This window comes from Vidua chalybeata, chromosome 10 (assembly GCF_026979565.1).
Source record: "Vidua chalybeata isolate OUT-0048 chromosome 10, bVidCha1 merged haplotype, whole genome shotgun sequence".
Lineage (NCBI taxonomy): Eukaryota > Metazoa > Chordata > Aves > Passeriformes > Viduidae > Vidua > Vidua chalybeata.
In genome coordinates this window covers 24585536-24604448 of record NC_071539.1, presented here as the reverse complement: position 1 = coordinate 24604448, position 18913 = coordinate 24585536, and the positions used below count along the sequence as shown (strand labels likewise).

The 18913-nt window shown below is 46.2% G+C and overlaps 1 protein-coding gene across 8 annotated transcripts in view; it reads left to right on the top strand.

The window, feature by feature from the left end:
* Positions 1–12500, top strand: part of ST6GAL1 (ST6 beta-galactoside alpha-2,6-sialyltransferase 1) — a 45632-nt gene extending 33132 nt beyond the window's left edge. For 5 of the 8 annotated variants that reach the window (XM_053951402.1, XM_053951400.1, XM_053951398.1 and 2 more), the window contains 4 exons: positions 2815–2912; positions 7759–7860; positions 9070–9244; positions 9360–10347. In XM_053951402.1, the coding sequence (XP_053807377.1) occupies positions 2815–2912; positions 7759–7860; positions 9070–9244; positions 9360–9637 (653 nt within the window). In that variant the 3' untranslated portion in view covers positions 9638–10347. The other 3 variants (XR_008432535.1, XM_053951404.1, XM_053951403.1) reach the window with 3 other exon arrangements.
* The last annotated feature ends 6413 nt before the right edge of the window (positions 12501–18913 follow it).

Genomic DNA, 18913 nt, shown 5'->3' with positions numbered 1-18913 from the left:
GGGTGGTTTTAAAAGGTCTTCATCCTGGATTTAGTTTATGTGTTTTCTGTATTAGTAGTAGTTTAATAAAGTTTTTTTCCTTTGTTATTAAGCTTGGGCCTGCTCTGCTCTGTCCCTGATAACATCTCACAGCATTTATTTAGGGAAGGTGCATTTTCATGGGGATGCTGGCATTGCGCCAGTGTCAAACCATGACAAGTAGCTTCATAGTAGGAGAAGTTTTAAAATCTGGGAGTTTTCTCTCAAGTGGAAATTTTTTGCAGGCTTTGGTGTATTCATAAGTTGTCTGTTGGATCAGTTCCCTTTGGCCTGCACTCAGCTGCAAATAGCTTTCATTTTCTGAAACAGGTAGATGGATAGATTTTAATGCATTATTCATGGACAACTTTGGCAAAGCCTTCAGAATCATAGTCCCTTGTGGGATAGAGTGTTGAGTTCTGGTACTTGCTCATAAGTTCTCACCCTGAACTCCTCTGTGTCCACAGGCAGATAAGCAGGAGCTAGAGTGAGGTTGAGCAATTGGAAGTGTGTTAAAATGCTATGAAAAATGCAGTGAAGAACAGCATTGCCTCCTGGTACAAATTGCAGGTGGGAGTTGGTTGATGTAATTGATTCTGCCTCTTAGGAGTGTTTGAAGTGAGATGGGTCAAGACTTGGGAAATCAGTTCTTCCTTTTCCTTCAAGTACCTAACTCAGGTTGTTTGGGTGCCTCTTGGAGTTCAGAGCTAAAGGTTTGCACAGAAGTGACCTTCTGTTGAACAGCCTCCCCAGCTCAGCTGGCTTATGCCCAGGCTCCAGCGTTACTGCCAGTGCTTGTTCCTCTGGAAGGAGACCCTCGCAGGAGTGGGAGGTGATGTTCTGGAGTGTCGGAATGCAGTCCCTGCACCGCTGCATTGGGTATGAGAGCAGCAAAGTGGGATGGGCTGTGCTTTGGCACAGATGTCAGACAGGCAAAGCCCTTTCATTGTTCCCACTGCCCCTCTCTGAGCCCTCCCCACGCTGAAGCACTGGTTTGTTCCAGATCACAAGGAATGGATGCTGGGGAGGTCACTGTGTAGTGTTCCTGAGGCAAATGCCATTAACCCCTGCTGGTGTCCCTGCCCTGTGTTTCTTGTGCCTGGGTCACAAACTTTCACACTTCTGCTCAAGCAGGTAACTCTGCTGGTGCTTCTGCAGAATTTGAGCACTTGCAACCTTGAGCTAGGCAGGGTGAGTATTAAGGATTCAGGAGCATTCTGTGTTTCTGTACTGTTTTTCCTACTTTTTCCATGTAGGAAATGTTGTGGTGTTGTTGGAGGAAGTTGTCTCAAAAGTACTAAATCTTACAAGTTTAAAATGAAGTATTTGTGTAAATGAGCACAATGGGTTGCTGAGTTGTTACTCCATGAAATAATTGTTCTATGTAATCATGTTAAGGTATCAAATGAGCAATTAGGTAAAGTAAGGGCGGCTGGCAGAGTAGCACAGCGTTGTAAACAACCACCTTTTACTGGGCTCTTGGTATTACCGAGGGTTATAAATTGCCACTGAAAAATCTGATATGAGAGATACCGCGTATAGCACAACCACATGGAGACAGAGCCAGCTACTCTGCCTGAGCAGTTACTAAACACCCTTTTAATGTGCAAACTTGGGGCATATGAATGCTTGGTGTCTGGCTGAAGTTACGTATGGGGAAATCATAACCCTGTATTGCGTTAGTGCAAGGCAGGATGTGGAGCTAAGGGTCTGTAGTGGAAACCGCAGAGCCACTTCTCAGCATGGAGACACTTTTTTCAGAAACATCCCCTTTCTTGGTTTTGGATGATGCTTTGGAAGGGCTCTTAAGAAGCAACACTTGTCCCAGAGAATAAAATTGAAAAATCAGTCTTTGCTGCCAGGGATTACTGATCCTCCAGCATTGCTTGTTAGAACACTCCCATTTTCAAGAAAATGATCTCAAAAAGACCCAGTTCTGGAGCAGGTGGGTCCTTCTGCCCTGGAACTTGGCAATTCCCACAGACCCTCCTGCAGGTGCTGTGTGGTGCAGTCATGTGGCCTCAGTGTGAATGCAGGAAAGATCACTCTGCTTCTCTAACTCAGCCCCTCTGATCACAGGGAATGTTTCTTACCCAAATGCAACCACAAGGCAGGGAGGAGCCAAGGTGACAAGCTCAACCTCCCTGCGTGTCACAGCAGTAGCCTGACTCCAGGAGGTCACAATGGCCTGGCTGGCTGTGCCAAGGCAGAGGAGGGTGCTGGAGGAGTGCTGTGCTATCTTAAGAGATGATGCCAGCAGAGGAAAATGCAGTGAATCCCAAGGCATGCAAGAAGCTGTGTCTGTTGAAGGCACAGCAGTGGGTTTATTTCTGTGGGAGGCATGTTGGCAAGCTGAGGTCAGCTTGGCTTTCCACTGTGGTTGGTGTGCTGGTTTCTGGAGCTGGTTAACCTCCAGGCTGGGAGAGAGGATGCTGGCTTGCTACTACTTCTTAGTTTCTTAGTTTGCAGCCAGCCATGTGGTAAATTAATTGTGTATTGGTCTATCTCCTGGTAAAGTGTTTGGCAGGAGGAAGAGGGAAGAACAAATGCTAGGGTTGTGCTCTCAACGTGGCAGTTGGTTGTAGTTTTAGAGAGTAGATTTTAAAAAGTGTATTGATCATGAAGTTTGAGCCACACCTTCTTCCAAAGAGTCTGACTTGCTACTTCTAGATGTTAGGTTGAAAGCCAGGGATTAGCCAGATTGTATTAGAAGTGCAGGTGAGTAATGTCACTTGTTTGTGGTATCACTCAAACCCAGTTGCTGGCTCACAGGTTTTTCCTCTGTTTGGCTTTCAGACAGCCACGACGCCGTCTTGCGGTTCAATGGGGCTCCTGTCAGGGGCTTTCAAGATGATGTGGGGCAAAAGACAACAATTCGTCTTGTGAATTCCCAGGTAGGTCTGAGGAGTGTGCACCAAGAAGGCCAAGCATGGCAGAGCTGTGTAGCTGCACTGTCTGGGAGCTGGGAAGAACAGGGCTGTTCATCTGATTTCTCCTGTCCTTAGCATATGGCTGTAGGATGGGAATGTCTCTCCTTGGAATGGGGACAGTTGGTAAATCTGAGGTGACTTCAGTGACACTGGCATGCACTTGCAAACTTGCAGTAGCCTGCTTGTGATTTACAGCAGGCACAAAGTAATCTGGGTTTTGTCTTTGCTCAAAGGCTCTGTGTAGGCACAGAAAGGCCAGCTCCATGCTGCTGCTGTGCCTTTGGAGTGAGAGGCAGGAACAGCTCAGCCAGGTCAGCAAGGAGAGGTGTGCCAAGAGATGACTTGTGCCTGCCCCAGAGATGGGTATGAAGAACACGTATGTGGCTTTTAATAAAAGAACAGTGTACTGCCCAGCCATGCTGCAGACTCTGTAGGTAACACATTAACCAGGGCTGCTACGTGGCTGAGGACACTTAACAAAAGACCCACCTTTAAAGCTGTAGCCTGTGCACAGCTAGGAGCGGGATGGGCTCTGTTGGGTCCAGGACCTCATTGCAGAGCGTGGCAAAAAGTGCCTTTAATGCAAGGCCTTGCTGACAGAGTTAAATCTTCACTGCCTCTGAGAGCTCCACGTAGGTATCAAGGTGTCCCTTTGCTGATTCCCTTTGGGGAACTCTCCGGGGTTAGAACCATGTGTCGCAGTGCATTAGCAGAGTCAGTCTGCCACTGTCCAGCAATAGAGTGAGACCCTTGCTCTTGTAGGCACATCTCAGTGTGTTTGCACCTTTCCACCTTTTACCCTTCATGGCTGTCCCTTCTGGGGGGAGAAATGTTCAAGTGTAGACAAGCAGACAAAAGGGGAAATCACAGTAGGATGTGCTGGTGAGAGAATGAAGGAGGACTGAACAGGCCAGGAGTCATTTGGTTAAAAGACCTGGTTCAGCACTGCAGCATTGAGTACAAGCATCTCCTCACCTCACAAGAGGAGGAGGAGGTTGTAGGCACATGAAGGCTGAGGAACTGAGTGAAGGAGAGATGAGTGGCTGAAGTGTAGCTTTTGTAAGCCTGAACCAAAAAGGCAGTTTCTTTTCCTTACTGCAAAGCTAAGGTTTGTAGGCCTGGAGTTTTCTCACCTGCCCCTGTGTGAGGAGTGCATGGATGTAACGAGGTTTGAAGTTTCACAAAACAGCAACAGGAGCTTGACCATCCTCTTCAAAGGCAAGAAGACACAGAGCAAATGTGTAACCAGTTTGCCTCCTTCATTTTGTGTGTCTTTTAAGGGATATTCTTGCTTCTTGTGTGAGTGCTGTTGCTACCTCTTTCAGCTCTTGAGTCACTCTTCAGTTGCTGCCATGCTCTTTGCTGTTGCTTGCTGTATCTTGTTCCTTGCATTAAACCCCCAGTCAGAAGGGTGACAGTTTGTCCTTTCTGAACCATTCTGGTTTGAGCAGACAGATCTGGCTGCTGACTTCTGTGTCCTGTTTGACATTTTTCTTTTTTTTTTTAATCTTTCCTGTCTCTGTGTATTTTTCTGATGTCAGATGGGCGTTATCACTTAAGCAAACTTTCTCTGGAGGATGTGCTCATGGCCAAGCTTACAGTGATATGAAGATAAAATGTGTGCATGACCTATGTGCTATCAGTGTTATCTGCTCAGGGAGGAGGGTAACTGTGTGATTGTACAGCTGTGATGTGACTCTCCATGTGGATTCTCTTACTTTGGACCAAGTGGAGTTACAGCCATGTCATTATCGTGCTTCTGTTCTCCATGCAGATCAGCCTGCAGTCATGGGTGATGTTCCCTCTGAATGGAGGCACCAGCTTAGGAAACGTCAGTTACAGGGAGAGCAATATTGCTGCAGTTTTTAGAGGCTGAAGTTGACTCAAAAGGGAGCATTGATCTGGCTGCTGACCAGGGGAAAAAATGCTTTCCATGTGTGTAGTGCAGGAGTTTCTCATCTGGGGTTTCTGAAGTGAGCAGCTCTGACTGCAGTCTGCTCACTTCAGAGACCATTGGATTGGAAGCCTGGTTTTCTTCCATGTTTTTATTTGCACTTTGAATGGTTCAGTGCTGTTCTAGTCTTGGTGACATCAATTAAACCTTCTTGTTAGTGGGGTGGCCTGATCACATTCTCCTTTTAGCTTGCTGCAGGTGCTGTGCCTTATCTTGCCTTGCCCAGAGCTCTTAAAGGCATCAGGTACTGGACAAGCTGTAATTTGTTCTTGTTCTGGGCTGGCTTTTCTTATGTTATAACTGAGAAAAGGAATGGGTTTGGGGCTTGGCTGCTTTTATTTTGGCTCTTACTGCTGATCAATCCTCAGTCTGCTGCCCAAGTGAAGGAAGTGGGATCTCCTGAATCTGATCTGTCAAAGCTGGTCTGTATTGAGTAATATCCCTTTGGCACAAATGGCCAGTGGCCCTAAGTTCCTTAATAACTATTTTAAGATACTTTTCTGTAATTTGCTGGCCAGTCTCTAGGACATACATGGGGCAGATGGTTTTAGGAGTAGTGTGGAGTATCTTGTACATCTGTGTGCATAGAGAAAGATTAATGGATTGGTAGTGACAGGAAGGCAAGAAATTTGGGACCTCCAGATCTGAGGATATGCTTGTAGGCCCACAGGCTTGGTAGTTGTGCTAAATAAAGAATTTATTTAATGTTGCCTCATTTATTTTCTCAGGCCTTGACTGGTTTATCAGTATTGCTGCTTTTTTAATGGCATGTTTTCCTGCAGTCTGACACAAGGCATTGATTTGCCTTGGGAAAGCAGTCGTATCTTGCAAAAACAAGGGCTGAAGTGCATGTGAAGATGTGCCAATGCCATGCTGGAGGACACAGCTCCTTTCTGCACAGCTGACCAAGGCCCAGAGTACCTCGTTCCTCCCAGCCCTTGTTTCCAGTTCTCCTGGGCTGGCTTCTTGCTGTCACAGAGAACACACTCTGCTTTGGCTGCCTTTGCTGTTATTGGCACTAACAGTCTGAAGGGAGGAAGAGAAAGGAGATAGCACATCAGTGGAATGGAGGAAGGCTGTGGTGGGAAAGGAGAGCATGTTTAGATTGCAGGACGTTGACTGCTGGTAGCAGGAAAGAAGGAAATCATTGTGATATGGGCAATAAATGTACTAAGAGGATAGGGACTGTATTAACAAGATACTATTACACAGTGAACTGGCTAAAGAAGAAATCAGAAAACCAATAGATCACTTAACTAATTAGGATCAAAAATCTGGGCAAGACAAGTCAGTCATGTAGTAATTTAAATGAATTTTATTAATTAGAAAGAATCAGTCTCTATTAAACGACAAATGGACACTGAGGGTAAATGGGGAGCCAGATTCCTTTAGCAGACAGGTTAAGTGACTGATAGCTAGCAGGCAGTGCCAAGAGCCAGCTCCAGTGTGTGGGAGGACACAGCAAGCTGTGGAGGTGCTCCCCTCCTGGTTTCTTGTCCCTTTGCTTTTGTGCCTGTGCTTGTCCCTTGTCCCTGTGCTTTTGTGTCTCAGCTCTCTGGGGGTTTGTGTGCTTCTGCCAACTCGCATGGCTATGGAGACAGTGACATGAAAATAAAGTGCGTGTATTCCTCATCATATCCCTGCCCCTTTGCAGTGCTCCATCCCACTCGTGCCCAGCTGAGGGGATGGCTGGTGCCAGCTACTGTGCCCCTTTTTGCCCCTGGTGTCCACAGACTGCAGGCAGATAGACCTGCAGCACTGCACACTCCAGCTGTCAGTGACCTAGATATTTTAGCTGCTGTAAGGAATTTAAACCAGGCAGTGCACATGGTCAAGGCCGAGGCCTAATCCCATAGAGTTAAGAACAGATGTGAGGAAACTATTTGATTTTGGAATAATTCCCATCTGGGCTGGCTGCAGCATCCTTGTACTCTGGTTATTGGGGACAGCCATGCAGGCAGCCAGCTGCTGAGGCAGCCAGGATGCTCAAGGACTAATTGGCTAGCTCATAATTAGATCTGTGGAGAAAATCAGGACAAATGCCTGCTGATTTTTTATGATTATGATTTATGATTACAGTGTTTATGAGCTGTGCCTGTACAGGTTATGGTTTTGGGTGGGTGAGGAGGACAGGAGATTAATTGTTTGATTAGGTTTTCTTTCTGCTGCAAACCTGGGTTACCCTTGGATGTCCCAAGCAGTGGTGGTTATGTCCCAAGTATAGAGAGAACTCTGTTGGAAGCTTTTCTTCTCATTGCTGCTCTCAGGCTTGGCATGAGGCAGGATTGGCTGGGGATGCTGTAGACTCTCATCTCTTGCACTGATGGTCTCAGCAGCTGAGCACTGGCTGGCCAGGGTTCCTGTTGCACCCAACAGAGAAACCACCCACCTGCAGGCCTTTATTTGGGGGTTAAATGGAGGTTCCCTTTTTGGGGGGGTTAAATGGAGGAAGCCAAGAGTGTATTTGCATGAGGCTCTGCTGGGACTGTCCTGGTGACTGCTGGCAGCAGCTGCTGTTCCTCCTGCTTCTGGTGTTGTAGTGATGGGATCCTCACACAGGCTGGGTCACTCTGCACCTCCTGTCCTTAGTGTGTTACTGGAGATGGATGGAAGATCTTGGGAAGCATTATGGCAGCTTCTCTTGTGACTCTCCACAAAGTCCTTTGCTGCTAGCCAGGACTGGCTTGTGTGTTGGAAGGGCATTGCAGGGGCTGTGTCCTTGCTGCACACAGCGGGCCATGCTCAGTAACCAGCAGTGGGGTGGCTCTGGCCATTTTCAGGTGTGCTTTATTGCTTGGCTGCCTGCTCATTCTGATAGTATACTCCATATCATTGTATTTGTTGTTGTTTTCCAAGCTTGTAACTGTTGAAGAACAGCAGTTCCTGAGGGAACCATTATATAACACTGGAATCTTAATTGTCTGGGATCCAGCACCATATCATGCAGAAATTCGTGAGGTAAGGCTGAGTTTTTTTGTAAATAAAATCAGATTCACATGCTTTGAAGTGCTTCTGTTAAACCACTTCCTCCTAATGTGGACAATCACTCATTCCAAGGCCTTTCTTGTTTGCCTTTTTGTTTTATGGATATATCTGTGTGTACTTCTGTGAGTATCCCATGCATGAGTGCTCCTAGGAAAACACTTGCCTGCTCCTGATCCCTGTGAAGGGCCTCAGGCCAAGGATAATGGGTCACCACCTTTACTTTCCCATGGGCTGATGGCACAGAGAGGAGGTCACTGCTGGTTGTAGCAGTTGTTTCATTATAGGATGATTTCCTCTCTCTGACTGTTAATCTAAGATTTGCTGATGGTTGATGCTTGGATATTTCAAGCAGCAGTCAGCCATGGGATATACTTGATGCATTATGAATGGATTGGGAAACCCTCTGAAGGTCTGTGTCAGCTTTCACCTGTGGGTGTGCAATCCCTCTAGAAATTCACTTCTGATTTTGAGTACAAAAAAGCATTTTTTGATATGTGATGAGCTCTGGAGGCTCACAGTGAAAGCAGGTAGGAGTCAATAGTCCATTCTTTACTTTTATTGTAAATTCTGGCTGTAACTGAGAGGTCTTTGCAATCCTTTTTCTGTACTGCATTTCCTGTTTTCTCACTGATATTTATTTCTGTGCCTGGTCCCATGGCTCTAGGAGGCATAAGGGGCTATGGACAGCATGTTTAAGAGTCAGTAAAACTAGGATGGGCTATTTATAACACGGGAGAAAAAAATCTCGACTTTAGGAAAAATGTAAACAATCCTTAGTTTTTACTGAAAGGGGAAATTTAAGGATGCAAATCAGCTCAGCCTGGATCAGGAAGCTGAGCTAGGAACACTTGCCTGCAGAACATTCTACTTGGTATTGCAATGTGGAGAATGATCTGGGTCTGGAACATTTAAGGCAGAGTTCTCAACATCATCTGCTGTTGGGGAGTGCAAAATGAAATTACAAAATTGAATTACCATTCAACGGTCCTTCATTGAGATTTGGGGTTTTCCTGCTCTGTTTACTGAGTCAGCTCACCACAGTGGCCCAAGGGGACAGTGAGTGTGGGTGTGTAGCAGGATCTTCTTCCCCTGGGGCAGCAGGTTCACTCATCCTTGTTTCCTGATGGTTACAGTAGAGTGGGCCAGAAATAAAGAATCTGACCTCCTGTTTCTGTTTTGCAGTGGTACAGAAAACCAGATTACAACTTTTTTGAAAGCTATAAAGCGTATCGTAGAACACATCCAGAGCAGCCCTTCTATATCCTGAATCCCAAAATGCAGTGGCAACTCTGGGATATTCTGCAGGAGAATTCCCTGGAGCATATTCAGCCTAATCCACCATCATCAGGAATGCTTGGTAAGATAATTGCCCTCTAAACTTCTGGTTCAGTTTGCAGGCAGGAGCTCTCCAAGATGCCTTTTTTTCAAAGACAACTACAAATTAATGGTGCTTATCAGAGTTGTTTTTACAGTGTTTGTCCTGTGCCAAAATTTAAGCTTCCTGTCTTCAGAGCAGCAGCTCAGTTGTATTACAGTAAGTGGTTTGCAGCACCCCTCTGAAACAGCAGTCACAAACATGGCCCAGTTCCAGCTGGAAACAGGAGAGCAGACTGCAACACTGGGATGGTCTCTAGGATTTGTAGCTTCTAGTGCCAGAGCACTTCCCACAGGTTGCAAGAGGAAGGATGTGTCTCCTGCAGGCTCAGATCTGGTCAGGCAAATAAATCTGATTACTGTAAATGAATTCTAAGGGTGTGCCTGTTTCTTTCCCATATATTATTTATATATAAATATGTGTGTGTATTCAGCAACTTACTGGGTGTCTGTGGAAGGTCAGACTGAATAGTTGCCCTGAAAAGGTGATATGCTCTCCTCAGCTAAGGAACTCCTTTTTACATTCTGTTGTTGCAAAAGTTTTCCTGCTTAGTGGAGAGCAGCTCTCATAACCAGCTGAATGAAAAGGAGTGAACCTCTGGGGAAGCTGCCATGTATTTGAAATCACAGCATAGATGTAGAGTCTGGTTTGCCACAGACTGTCCAGCTGCTGTGCTTCCTCCCTTTGTCTGCTCCCAGCTCTGCTCCATCATTGCTGGGGCAGAGGCACTTTCTGTCTCTGTGTAAGCAGAGTTGCTTCGTGTTTCTGCCAGGCCCAGCACCTATTAAATCATTGCATCATTGCTTGGATATGTGTAGAGCAGCTGGGTAACAGCACAGTCAATGACTTCAGCAGCAGAATTTTTAACTGTAGTTATGGGCTTGAAGGCACACACGTCAAACAGCAGTTCCTCTGGGGCTTAACTTTGGGCCAAGTCCCCTTGCTTTTTGCTTTGTAAAAGAAATCACCTTGCCAACTTCAAGGGCATAGATGAGTTCCAGTTTCCACCTCTGTGTTCCCTGGAAGGCCTGAATGTGATCAAAATTTTTCATTTGAAAAGATGGATGAAAACATGTTTAAAATATACTTTAGGTTCTTTTAATGTCTTACAGTTCCTCATGGTCCCTGATGTCTCAGATACTGCATGAATTTTCTGTGATGCTGCACACTGATTCAGTTTCTCTGGTATATTGTTGCTATTTCTTGCACTTTGAAGAAAAATAGCTGGTAACTATGGCTTCCATCTGATCTGGCTGTGCCCAGCACTGCCTGGTGTGATGTCCTCGGGTGAGAAGACACAGGAGGGCAGCACCACTCTGCTCTGGGGAGCCTGAAGAGCAGAGGCTGCTCAGTCTCCCTGAACATCTCCCAGCACAGGCCCCCCTCCCATGTTCCCTGCACTCACGAGAGGCAGCTGGGACAAATGTGAAGGTCTCATCTCTGCTTATCCAGGCAGGTTTGAGATGGGCTGTTCGGGTCAGCTAATTGCAGCGCACGCTTGGCAGACACCCAAGTTTCCATGCAGGTCACAGATAATGGTAGTAGTCTTAAAAATTGTCCTTTTGGCATGGCTGTCAGTGTAAACAACCTGCTGAAATCACATTGATCATACACTTGGCAAGGGAGGGCTTCAGAAAAGAGCCCTGCCTGGCCAGACTTGTTCTCTGCCCCTCTGCTCTGAACGTTAGTAACAGAAACCCTTCCCCTTGGAGCTGCCTGCTCCTCACTGACTGCCTGTCCCTCTGGAATGTTCAGTGCTGTCTCTGGTGTGACTGGGGCTGTCTGCTCTCTGTCCCCCGCAGGCATCGTGCTCATGATGACACTGTGTGACCAAGTGGACGTGTACGAATTCCTGCCTTCCAAGCGGCAGACAGACATCTGCCACTATTACCAGAAGTTCCATGACCACGCCTGCACCATGGGAGCTTACCACCCGCTCCTGTTTGAGAAGAACTTGGTGAAGCACATGAACCAGGGCACGGATGAGGACATCTACACTCACGGCAAAGTCACCCTGCCTGGCTTCCGAAAAGTGCATTGCTGACAGATTGGTTTTACTGTGTTTCGTTTTCCTTGACTTTCAAAGCACTTTTTAAACCAGGGTTGTCAGATTTGTTAGGTCTAAGCACTGGTGTGTTTTGACAGCTCTTCCATGTAGCAAGGCTTGCTCTTAGGACTTTGTTGACCAATTCTGAGCTGTAAGGCTCACTGTGGTACAGCCACTGACCTGCATGAGTCACTGCAATAAATGGACTCCCAGTGGAGCCAGGTTCTTGCAGCATGTGGATACCTCTGGCTTCATCTCAGCCGATGACGGGGTAGGGGAGGCACAGGAGAGGCTTTCTAAGCAGAGATTGCACAAGTCAAGATCATACAACAAACATAGTTCAGTTTGCTTCAAAGGGATTGTGACTGCCAAAAACCTGGGCCATTGAGAAACTTGAAAAATTGTTTAAAATTTGTTCCTGTAGTCAAGGACTCATCAGAGTAGGGATGATTTCTGGAAATGCTGTCAAGCTCTGTAATGATAAGTGCAAAATATTTGATTTTATAAACAGTCCGTGAACTTCCTTCCAAATTGAAGACTTCTGAAACAACTCAGGTGACATTTTTGGCAAAGGAAAAGGAAAGCAATTAATAATTCAGTGAATCTTGCAAGACTTTTTAACGTTCTTACTTTTTTAAAAATAATTTAAAATAAATTTTAGCAATCATTTGCTTTTCCAGTACAGTGGTGGGCTTGGTACAGAAGAACCCTTATTATCAGAAAGGTTTTGGGAAGCTGCTCCAAAGCACAGATGGGAGAATGCACTGGAAATAAGTGCCTTTTTCCATCTCTCTGCTGCTCTATCTTTGCAATTGTTTAATTACTTGCTGTACCCATTAACACAAACACCACAGAGCTGCTGCTAGATGAGTTCCAGCCCTCTGCAAGCCAACAGAGGGGATCTCTCAACTGCTGTGTGCTTTTCTGCATAGGTGGGGAGCAGGTTTGCTACTTCTGTGCTTCAGGAGTGGTGGGGAGGGAGAGCGTGCTCTGCTTCTCATGCTGAAACACAGGCAGAGCTGAGAAGGGCAGATTCTTCTGCTCCTGGGGCTCTGTGGCAGCAAGGTGGAAGGGGTAGCTCTGCAATCTCAATTTGTCGGTGAGAACACCTTCCCTGTCTTCTGTACTTGTGTGTTTCATCAGGTCTGTTAAGAAGGTTTTCTCCTGTTTTGAATAAATCCTGTGACGTCATTGGCCTGGTTTTGGTGAATGGTAAATGTCTTGTCCCATTGCCCTGGGGATTTGTACCAGCCTTGTGCCACTGCGGGCACAGCTGCTCCCTGCTTGTTCAGGGAGCCCTCAGCTCGTGCCCTGCTGCTCCTCCAGCTCGGGGCTGCCTTTCTGCACACCCATCTCTTGGGATGGATTGGATCTGTCAGTGTTCACAAATTACATACAGCTAAAAAGGTCTAGGTCCTCATATCACTGCTCAGGAGCACCACATTCCACTAAGACAGGAATGCAAGGACGGCAGCTTGGAAAGCATTCCTTTTCACTGCCAGGGGAGGAGGGAGCTTACAGAGGAAAAGCCATGAGGGGTTGCTTGGGAAAGCCACAGTAATCCTCTCTCCATCTCCACTCTTGGGTTTTTACAGCCCTACCTCTCTTCCTTGGATCAAGGAGGTATCTGCCACAGCAATTTGCCTTATTACTATGCGTTTAGTTGAGATTCAAATAGCTTCTCACTTTTTTCCTCGGCTGTTTCATCTGTTAATTCTCACAACATTATTTTCAACCAACTCCCCCACTGTGGAGACCAGCCCAGCCAATGTCCCTGCCTCGGGCTGTGTAATGGATGGATGGAAGCACAGTCTGCCTGCTCCTTACCTGGGGTCCCAGACCCACCTGCTCCCCTGCAGGCTGCTACAAGGAGACAAAATGTCAAACGTTCCTGACATCTCTCAGAACCCTTGGTTACTTAGGGGCAATAATGTTGCCCTGAGCATGAAATTTCAAATGTTATGCTAACAGTTTTAGCTACATCCAACATGTGATTCATTTGCAATCTAAACAGAATTTTACAGGAATTATGACAGCTTAAAATAAGCCAATGGTAACCCTCTTTTTTTTTTTTTTCCTTTTTTTTCTCTGCCTAGATCAAAATCTAGTATAAAGTGCAAGTGATGACAAATCTGGTATTTAGAAGAGCCAGGTGTAAGTTAGTGGGCAGTAATAGCTAGATTGTAACAAAGGTCTTGTCCTCCTGCAGTCTTCACCACTTCCAGAGTGAACAGCTTTCTGTCCATGTAGAAAGGAGGAAAGGGGCAACACTGCCCTTTCTAGTTAACCACTGAAGGACTAAGTACTAGGAAGGATGCTCTGTAATTACATGGGAAAGCTGGAAAATTTCCAGCTGGAACCTGTTTTTACCCCTCTTTGGCGTTGCATTTTTAGAAAGCCATGGACATGGCTGGGAACAGATTATCTGGCCAGACCAGAGGAGGTGAGTACCACTGTCAGGAGTTCGTGGCTGGACAAGGAAGTATTTGGGTGATGTAGAAGGAATGACAGTATATTACTGGCAGGGGAACACTGGACTTTGTTGTCATTAAAGAATTTTCATTGTCTGGGCTGACAAAGCTGCCTGTGGGTTTTTGTGGTTTGCTTTCACTAAAGAAAAGGGGAGAAAACTCCCGGAAATTCAAACTGTATTGTACCTGAGTCAACATACCCATCTTGGATGCCCTAAGAAGAATGGAGTGGGTGAGTGGGAACTCGATCTGACAACAACCAGTAAATCAGCCGTGATGGTTAAAGAGATACATGGTGGCTGAAAAGAAACACGAGCTGCCCCAGCCTTTGTTTCTGTGCATGCAGGCAGCTGAAGGTGTGGGCACAGGCAGGATGGCTCATCCTCCTCTGCTCTGGGAAGTCTGACGCTCTTGCCCAGAGCTGTGGGTGTTTGATTTCACTTGTGCATTGTACCAGCCTGGCAGGGAAACTGCAGCACTTGCATCAAGGCACAGTATGGAAGCATCAGGCTTCATTTTGGAGCAGATGATTGGTGTGCATGGCTAGCTATACTTTAGTTCCTATCCCTGTGCACTGATAGGAGAAGTGAAAGTTTGTGGGGTTACCTGGTTCAGCATGGCATCACCTGCAGCTCATGAGCTCCCTGGGAAATGCTGGGAGCGAGCTGAGACCTAGCTGGTTTTGTGCCTCGCTCCAGAAGGAGCTACGGATCCTTTTTGAAGACAGAACTTGAAGAGGATGTGCTTATTTCTAGCTTGGTTTTGGAAGTGCAGATGAAGGTGAAATTGTGTCTCTCTCAGCTCTAAGCAAACTGCTGCTTCTCTTTTGGATCTAAACTCAGTGAGCTGCTTAACAGCCTTGTCTTGTGAAAGGTCTGGAAAATGGCCTTAATGCACAGAACACTGGAGGGGAATCTGGTGTCTAATGCTCAGATCCTGCCATGCACAACTTCTGTGCTGTTTTGGCAGTGGTGTGCAAGGCTTCTTTCAGGGGATTGTTCTAGAGGGTTGCTAACATAGCACCCTCACAGTGTTTCCACTGAGAGGGGAAGGAGCCCTTCCAGGGGCCAGCCTTGGCACCTCTCATCTTCCACCCAAGTCCTGTGAAATACTTTCCTCTGTAGGTAGGTGGCTCCTGCTGCTCCTTATCCTCCAGGATGTTAGCTCCTCTGCAGGGGTTTGTGTCTCCAAGTTTTGCAAGGGTTTGCATCTGTGTGTTCATTTGGTTACAGTTAGCTTGTAGCTTCATGTGTGATAAAGGGAGCACTTAATTTAAGTTGCATCTTTTGACAGGCAGGTGGATGTGAAGCTTGGTGCTCTACACTAAGTTGTGTTCAGTGTACATTGAAGAAGACTAATTTAGGGAGAAAATTTAAGCAATGAGTATTTGAAAAAATAAAAAAAACTCCTCAGTTCAAGATATGTTTTAGGAAGGTACATGGATGTTTGCAAAAGCAGAATGGAAGATGAGCAGGGAAAATCAGGCATGAGAGATGGTTTGGAAAAGTGTTTGTTTAGTGCAATTTGTGCAATAAGTCTCTTAAAGCCAGAGAAGGGCAGGAGCAGAGGGAGTGGACTGAAAGTGGTTTGGAATGAGTGACTTCTGGCAGAAGTTGGATCTCTTGAAGCAGAAACAGACACTTCCCAAACCCCAGTGAGCTTGGCTTCCTGTTTCCATCCAGGTCTGAGTGTGCTGCTGGTTTTGGATGTCATTGTGCATGGAAAGCTGTGCCCATGGGAACAAAACCAACTTGGAATGTCTTTATTTCCATTCCTGCAAATACCTTGCAGTGTTTTTCCTGCCTGGCCCTGCCATCCTTTACAAAAACAACAGCAAGGTGCTTCCATGGGCCAGCACTGGTTCTAACCTGTGGCAAAAAAAAGGGTCCTTGTAACATGGGGATTAATCAGCCAAACCTTTGCTAATCCTGCTCCAGGACAGCTCTGCTGTGTGTTATCTCCTGTTCCAACCTCTAGTAGTTCACACAGAGCCCTCCATGTGTGCTTACCTTGTACCACTCTGGTGATGCTGAAGTACCCTGGGCCATTTCAGCTCTCTAAACCTCACTTGTCAAAATGGGGAATAGCTGAGTCTTTTTCTGGCAGTAAAGACAAATTAAATGCAGGTGGAATGATGGTGGAAGTGGTACCAGCATTTGTCGCACTCATTTCATTTCCCAAAAGAAAATAAAAATCACTAGTATGTGTGAAAGTAGGCTGTATTTCATTAAAAGCCAGTTTCAGGTATATCCAGCCGCATAAAAATAGGAAAACAGAATTCCATGTTCAGTGTGTAGTTTATATATTACAAAATCACTGTTATTTATGGTGCCTGAAGTGTTACATAAACACTAATTTTAACAAGTACATGGAGGGGGAGCTTAGTTTTCTCCTGCTCAGCTGAGTGTTCCACACCCATTCAGAAATGCTAAATAGCTGCATTACCACGTAAAATACTTCCAAAAAAGAGAAGCTGATCGTTAACTGGGATAAGGCATGGAAGTATCCTCCCATCAATCTGTCTCCCCTCTCAGCTGCCTGTTTTTTTCTTGGGTATCTTCACAGACATTATCCTATTTGATTCTTTCTTGGTTTACCAAAGATACATTAAAGGCACACATTTCCTAAGTAAGTATGTGAGAGGGGGCATTTGCATTGGACTTTAGGAAAAAGGCTGAGCAAATGGTTAAGGCTGGACCTCCAGTGCCTGGGACAAAGTGCAAAGCAGTTTCTTGCTAGGGGAACAGAGTTTTATAGGGAATTTGGAAGATGCTGTCTTGTCCCAGGTGCCAATTTAAGGCTGTTTGTACAGGATGTGTGAACCAGGACTGAAGCCAAAGAATTTAAAGGGAAACAACAAAGAAAATTTGTTTTGGTAGAACTGAAATGCTCAAAGCAGTTTTGACAAGAAGCAACTTAATCTTGTTGAGCTGTCATGGCAAATAATTTGAGTCTGACCAGGCTAATTGTGACCTATAGGTTATATAAACTAATTTCTTATTTTTAATAAGAGTTATAATTTGCATAGCTAAGATATACAGTCTCTTATTTGTTTTTCTTTCCTGCTTCCAGTTCTAGACCTTGTTTGTGTAGGGAGATTGGCAAGTGACTGGGACAATGAGATGCAGATTTGGCTTTGGCACGAGGTAATTGAGTGGGTAAGTTGTGTGTCCTGGCAGCAGCCTGGGCTCCCTGTGTCCAGCTGGGTTCTGGAGGTGCCAGATGTGTGGAGTGCTGTAAATGCCCCATCATGTCAACACCACTGCAGCCTTGCTCAATTGGCTTTGACGGCTGATCTCTCTGAGAGAGCCTGAGCTGTCTTTGAGCTCACCTCACAGCTGAGCTGTTGCCTCTGAGCTTCTCTGCTGATCTCGAGTGGAGGTCTGAGGTGTCCCTGCGCCCCACAGTGCCTCCTGCTCTGGGTCATTCCACCCCCAGATGGAGGTGACACAGCTGTAGCTGGCAGTGGCTGCTTTGCATTCCACCATCTGACTGCCCTGCTGGTGAGGGATGCAAAAGAAGAGCCATAAAATGGGTGTGTTTTCCTAAACTGAGCCCACACGGTCATTGCTGGTTGGACTTTTCACTGCTGGGACACTGGGGTGAGGTGGGGGTGCTCTGGGCAAACCTGCACTGCAGCAATGCCAGCCTCTGTGTTTCTCACTAGTATGGAACTCAAAAACTTTCCCTGGTTGACAGAGCACTAAAACCATCTCCTCCCTGGCTGTGTCCTACAAGGAAGGAGGACTCTCCAGATCTCAGTTCTTGACATGTGTGAAGCAAACGAGGGCAGAATAAGTGAGTGTGAGTGGGTCTGGGGTACATAGGGACACCTGGGGCTGGAAGCTGGGCTTTGGTGAGGCTGTGCTGCTCCAGGTTCCATGTAGAGAGTTTCATCCAGCTCTGCATGCCTGTGCCTGGCCTCCTGATGCCCTCCTGCCTGTAGACACCCAAACCTGTGCCCTGAAGGAATTCTGATTTACTCCAGTTTAACTTTACACTTTTAGTTAATAAAGAAATATCATGATGGTGCTATAATGCAGCACTGTCATATGTGGCAGAGAATGGAAAAAATAGCAAATGAGTAGCCCTGGTGGTATGTGTGAACAAGGAAGTGGTATGTCAAGAAATCAGCTATTTTTACCACTGTTTGCCATAAAATGAACAGTGCAGGAAATAATTTTAAGCTCAGTTAATTTTCAATTCTCTTGAATAACTACTGATATTAGAACAAGGCTTGTGTTGCCCCCTGCTCCCCCCGTTTCTGTCCAACCCTGTCAGCCCAGGTGTGGCAATGGCCATGCTGGCACCCAGGATTCCTGCTCCATGGAGGAGCTGTGGCCCCCCCACTGCACCTTCCCCTGCCCCAGAAAGTCTCCAAGGGCTGGAAAGGGACAGTGATGGCTGTGGGTTTCTCCCTTATGAAACCTCTGTGCTTCTCCTTTCTGCAAGCCGTGTGTGTACCTGTGGTCTAATCCCATCCCTGTTCTCTATCCATCCATTCCTGGGAGCAGATGGTTTCTGTAGAGCTATGCTTGATATTTCCATAGCCTCAGCATTACATGGATGCTGTTATTCACTAATCTGCCAGTGTAAGCAGTAAAGCATCTTTGGAAAAGCTGATACACAGATTAAAAGCAGCTGAGCTATCCCATCACCTGAAGTCATGGTTTGTTTTTCTGCAAAGTGAAATTTGTCAGCAGGCTTAAATTCCCTCTGTGCCCAGCTGTCACTGTGTGTGGGGGGAGGGATTCTTACAGGGGAGCTGCTTAGAGAAAAAAAAAAAAAAAACAAAACAATACAGAAACGTTCAGCCTTGTGGTTTGCTGCAGCTGGGGGTGTAAGGCTGCAGGAAGCTCACTGAAGATGAGGAGAGGGATGCAGCCATAAAGGAATTTTACAGTACTGAAGAGGAGATACCAGTATTGTACCAAGTGTGTGTGGGAGCTGAGCACCACGCTGCTCTCAGCACAAGGACACTTGAAGGGCAGATTTTCTGCATCTCTGGTACAAACCACATGGAGGGGGATACAGCTGTTTTTGTGCCAAGTGTTTTGTTACAAAATCCCTGGACTGCAAAGCTTACCTTAATCCCTCCAAACTCCCCAAAGCCCTTGGGAACACCTGGGTATC